General features: G+C 46.2%; 2 protein-coding genes across 2 annotated transcripts; both read left to right on the forward strand.

Annotated features, from left to right (window-relative positions):
* Positions 1 to 438: 438 nt before the first annotated feature.
* Positions 439 to 2475, forward strand: LOC118756423. Its single transcript, XM_036491188.1, has one exon. It carries the CDS (start codon positions 439 to 441, stop codon positions 2473 to 2475), a length of 2037 nt encoding a protein of 678 aa, XP_036347081.1.
* A 354-nt stretch (positions 2476 to 2829) lies between these two features.
* On the forward strand, positions 2830 to 3747 carry LOC118756422 (the record flags this gene model as incomplete). The annotated part of the gene is made up of 1 exon (XM_036491187.1): positions 2830 to 3747. A coding segment is annotated over exon 1 (918 nt), but the record flags the coding sequence as incomplete, so codon positions are not given.
* Positions 3748 to 5754: the final 2007 nt, after the last annotated feature.

The following is a 5754-nucleotide window of genomic DNA, read 5'->3' on the forward strand; positions in this document are numbered from 1 at the left end:
TAAGTTAGTTCAATTCTCTGTTATGCGTCGGTAGGTATGTACGTATGTACATAAGCAAACATATTGGTATGTAGTAACAGTTACTCCTTTTATACAGTCCACTTTATGTATGTACATATTTGAATGCATAAAAAGGTACGCTTTGTAGTTAGCAGTAAGTTTAATGCATTGTCAGTCCACCTGAAGCAAATAAAGAGATCGGTTCGTCCGCCTTTGAATTCACGGTAACGTGGTAATTACTTATTTTCTTTCGGGCATTGCCTTGCTAGTTTCGCCGCCGTAAGTTATTCGCGCCCTGTGTGGTTTTGTTCGGGACCATACAAATTGCTGGTCCAGCGAGCCGGATCCTCGAATTAGTGCTCGTGAATCTCTTGCGGTTAACTATATTTGATAATCTTACGTTGAACACTTAACGTGCAGCCAATTTTAAACGGTGTAATGGAGCTGTTGCAGCGGAATCGAGCTTGGGTGAAATTGGCGATTGATCGCGCTTACAAGGCTGCCAAGCAACCGACCGAAGCCCCTACCAGGGAATCTCTTATGTATAGGCTTGAAAAATTGGAAGCTGCCTATAAGGACTTTATGAGTATGAGTCAAGAATTGTACGCATATTCTGCGGAAGATAACTTCGTCGACCCTATTGAAGACATTGAGCAAACGGAGGAGAAACATTTTCAAACACATGCACTCCTGCATTCTCAAATTGCTAACTTGCCAGTTTCTTCAAGTCAAACATCTACATTCAGGGAGGATGACGCAATTGATCGTTTAGCAATACAGCAAGCATCATTTTTGGAAACATTTGCGGCTAGCCGTAGTGAGCAAAACGTTCACCTAACGAAAATTCAGTTACCTAAGTTCAACGGGAAATACGAGGACTGGATTACTTTTCGCGACTTGTTTCTTAGCGCAGTGGGAACAAAGTCAGGGTTGAGCCGTACGCAAAAATTTCAATATTTGGTTTCATATCTAGAAGGCGATGCCTTAGCCAGCATAAAACATATCCGTGTGACCGAAGACAATTATGAGCAGGCATGGGACCGCTTAGTCAAAAGGTACGACCGCAAACCGCTCATAATTAGGTCACTGGTGCAATCGTTTTTGGCTCTTCCCACCCTCTCTTCAACTAACACATCGGTACTTCGCCAAATAGTTGATGGAGCAGATCAAGCCATCAGAGGTCTGGACGCGTTGAATGTCACATCCCGCGACCCATGGCTAACTCAACTCTTGCTTAATAAATTAGACGAAGAAACGCGGAAAAAGTGGGCAGACAAATGCGATAACCAGAGCGAAAAAGGGTTTAGCGAGTTTCTCGAGTTTCTTTCTCATCGCTGTGACACATTTGAGGCGTGTTTACCTCCCCGCTCAGCCCACACACGTCGCGTCGCTTTGTTGGCAAATGTTGATGACAGGAAGAACAAACAATGCGTCGTTTGCACGGACAATCACACGCTTTGGCAATGCGCTCAATTCAAACAGTTATCACCGTCGTCACGTCGGGCAGCTGTACAAAAACAAAAGCTATGTTTTAATTACCTTGCCTCTACGCATTCCGTGCGCTCTTGTCAATCGAAGCATAGCTGTAAAAAATGTAGCTCACGCCACCATACACTTCTGCATGATGAACGGTCTGCCCTCACGCCCTCTTCTACTTCTTTTCCTTCATCAGCACAAAATAATTGGGATCAAAATGGGCAAGTACCTGCTGTCACTACGCAGCGTATGCACACGCCAACACTAAAGCAAGCAGCGGTCAGCACTTTAACCTCCGTTACTGCTGCTATGCCTCACACGTTTCTCCCAACGGTGGTGGCCGCAGTCGATGACAAATGGGGAAATCGGGTAAGCTGTCGAATATTGCTGGACTCTGGATCAACAATATCATTTGTGTCAGAAGCCTTTGTACAACGTGTCGGTCTATCACGTACAAACGGTCGTATATCAGTTTCTGGTCTATCAGCCTGCAATGCCGGAGTAACGCGAGGTCGGGTGTACTTCACTTTAAGCTCCAAATTGAACGACTCGACACTAGATATACACGCTTATATTCTCAGCAAGTTAACATCGCAAATTCCTGTTCAGACCGTGAATATTTCTTCATCATCGTGGCGATCAATTGTGAAACTACCACTCGCTGACCCTACATTCGCTGAATCAGCACCAATTGATGTATTGATTGGCTCCGATCAGTTGTGGAGCATTTACACTGGCGAGCAAAAACAGTTCGGGCCTAACATGCCGATTTTGCTGAATAGCGTGTTTGGTTGGGTGGTAGCTGGAACGCATTTTACCGAAAGCGAAGCTAACTTAACTGCTGCAACTCATCATGCTACCGTTAACATTGATGCGCTGTTTCGGTCATTTATGGAAGTCGAGGATGTCAAACCTACACCAGAAAAGATCAAGATGGCAGATCCAGCAGAGGCCCATTTTGTTCGTACTCACACGGGCGTACTGACGGTACCTACGTAGTCAAATATCCCTTCAAGGAAAAGGCACCGGCAATTTCATCAACTCTTTCGCAAGCTGTCACCAGATTACAATATATGGAACGCCGTTTCAAACGTGACTCATTTCTGAAGAGTCAATACATAAATTTTATGCGTGAGTATTTGTCGCTTGGCCATATGGCCCGTATTACGCCGCAGGAAGTTGACTGCCATCCATCGGAGTGTTTTTATCTGGCTCATCACGCAGTTCTCAAACCAGACAGCTCAACCACGAAATGCCGAGTCGTATTTGATGGATCCTGCAAAGATTCTGGTGGCTACTCACTTAACGAGCGTTTGCATATTGGCCCACGCATTCTCAGCTGACATAGAGAAAATGTTTCGCGGCATTATGGTATCAGATTCTGATACTAAATTCCAACGAATCGTTTGGCGGGAGGATGCGGGTTCACCAGTGGAGCATTACCGACTACTCACGGTAACCTACGGCCTTGCTGCGTCGCCTTTTCTTGCTGTACGTGTTCTCAAGCAACTGGCAGAAGACCATAAGGTAACCTACCCATTTGCAGCGCGTGTAATATTGAATGATACGTATGTCGATGACATAGCTACCGGATGTGATAACGTCGACGAGCTACTCCAGCTTAAAACTGAACTTATCGAGCTACTAAAACGTGCAAATTTTAAGTTACAAAAATGGTGTTCGAATTGCAAACCGTTGTTGGAAACCTTACCAAGAGAGCTGTGTGAGCATAGCCCAATCGACATCGCTTCCGAGCCCAACATTTTATGTGTTAAATTGCTTGGAATACAGTGGAGCCCTGACACGGACGAGTTCCAGATAGCAACTAAATTGCCTGAGTCATGCAGCGAGCCAACGAAGCGCAGTGTGTTATCGACAACAGCCAAAATCTTTGATCCTCTTGGTCTGGTGTCACCGAGTGTCGTGCTCTTTAAAATACTTTTACAAGAAACTTGGTGTCAAGGTGTCGACTGGGATACTAAGCTGCCACCCACTTTGAGTGATCACTGGAAGAAAATACTATCCGAGTTGCATTATCTCTCCAATGTCAGGATTCCACGTCAAATAGCTCCAGCCGGCGTCTCAATCGAAATCCACGGCTTTGCAGATGCCTCATCGTCGGCATACGCAGCTGCAGTTTATAGTAGATCCAAGCTAAGTGACGATTCCTTCGTTGTAAATTTAATTGCCGCAAAAACCAGGGTTGCCCCGTTAAAGCCCCTGTCAATTCCGCGCTTGGAATTAAGCGCCGCTCATTTGCTAACCAAATTGGTAACATCTATTACTACCTCTCTCACCTTGAAAATTGCGAATATGTATTGTTGGAGCGATTCTGAAATCGTGCTGCACTGGCTTTCATCGCCCCCTCGTAGATGGACGCCGTTCGTGTGTAACCGTACTGCAGACATACTCGATGTTTGCCCTCGCCAGCATTGGCACCATGTGCGATCAGCTGATAATCCCGCTGACTGTGCGTCCCGTGGTGTGCTTCCAACTGAATTAGCTCGTCACTCGCTTTGGTGGCATGGGCCGTCATGGTTATCTTCGCCTCGAAGCCAATGGCCAACTTTCGGCAACACCACCCCATCGAATGACTCACATGTCATTATCGAACAACGCAAACCTCCTTCAGACATAGTTCTTTGTGCGCAAGACGACCAACCCGCTTTGGATAAACTTATAACAAAATCTTCGACATGGATACGTTTGCTACGTGTTGTGGCATACTGTCAGCGCTTTATTCGAAGGTGTCGCCGAAGTGAAGCAGAACCAAATCCTCTTACAAACGCTCTGAGCGCCCGCGACCTCAAACTGGCCGCAAATGCTATTGTTCGCTACTGTCAAGTGAACACATTCAGGGAAGAAGTATGCCAGCTCAAAAGGGGACAGCCGTTGAAGGCGAAGTCTAGATTACTTCGTTTCACTCCATTTTTGGATGAGGTCGGTGTTCTTCGCGTAGGAGGGCGTATCAAGAATACTTTCTTGCCAGACTCAGTAAAGCATCCAATTTTATTGTCCAAAGTTTCTAATGTTTCTCAGCTTATTTGCAGGTACATCCATGCTAAGTACTTGCACCCAGGTGTTGACGCAACTTTTGCTATTGTCAGACAACACTACTGGATTATTGGCTGTCGTAATATCGTTCGAAAGATAGTGTTTTCTTGCAAAACCTGCTTCCTGCAACGCCGCAGTACCAGTGAACAATTGATGGCGGATCTTCCAGCTGTACGAGTGCAACCTGCTCGCTGTTTTCAACATTGTGGTCTAGACTACGCAGGACCTGTCCAAATCAAACTGTCCCGAACGCGCAACGCGAAGACTGGAAAGGCATGGTTCGCTCTATTCATTTGCATGTCAACAAAGGCCATACACATTGAGCTCGTAAGCGATCTTACGACAGATGCATTCCTAGCAGCATTTCGTCGCTTTGTCGCGCGCCGAGGAGTGCCAACCGACTTATATTCTGACAATGGTACAACATTTCATGGAGCTTATCGAGTGTTAAACGAACTTCAAAAATTCGCTGTATCTGAAGCGCACACTCGTGAAGTGTCTGATGCTCTGGCTGCTGAAGGAGTTCAGTGGCATTTTATTCCGCCATCCGCGCCCCACTTTGGAGGACTCTGGGAGTCGGGCATACGGTCTATTAAGATGCATCTTCGTCGAGTCATTGGGAACAACGTATTAACTTTCGAAGAATATTGTACCGTTCTCGCCCAAATTGAGGCTATCATAAATTCTCGGCCCTTATGCGCATCCTCAGACACCGAGTCGAATGCCCTAACACCCGCCCACTTTTTGATTGGGGCGCCATATACATCGGTTCCAGAACCTTCACTCTTGGATATAAATGTAAACCGCCTTAAACATTGGCGACACCTCCAAGCAATGGTCCAAGGCTTTTGGAAGCGGTGGCATGCAGAGTATGTGACGTCGCTACAAGCACGGAATAAGTGGCAACGACAGCAGCTCAACATTGAGCCAAACACGGTAGTTCTCCTGAAGGAACCAAATCTACCGCCATCAAAATGGCTCATGGGACGTGTAGTGACAGCAAACCGAGGAAGCGATGGTCTGGTTCGAGTGGCAACCATACAAACGTCTCGTGGTCAATATATTCGGCCAATTGCAAAAATTGCGGTCTTACCACTTACCTGAACCAATGGTTCAGCGGGGGCGGTATGTTGCGGAACGACACACCCTTTATCTAAGTTAGTTCAATTCTCTGTTATGCGTCGGTAGGTATGTACGTATGTACATAAGCAAACATATTGGTAT

This window comes from Rhagoletis pomonella, unplaced genomic scaffold (assembly GCF_013731165.1).
Source record: "Rhagoletis pomonella isolate Grant_MI unplaced genomic scaffold, Rhpom_1.0 Rhpom_scaffold_10217, whole genome shotgun sequence".
Taxonomy (NCBI): Eukaryota; Metazoa; Arthropoda; class Insecta; order Diptera; family Tephritidae; genus Rhagoletis; species Rhagoletis pomonella.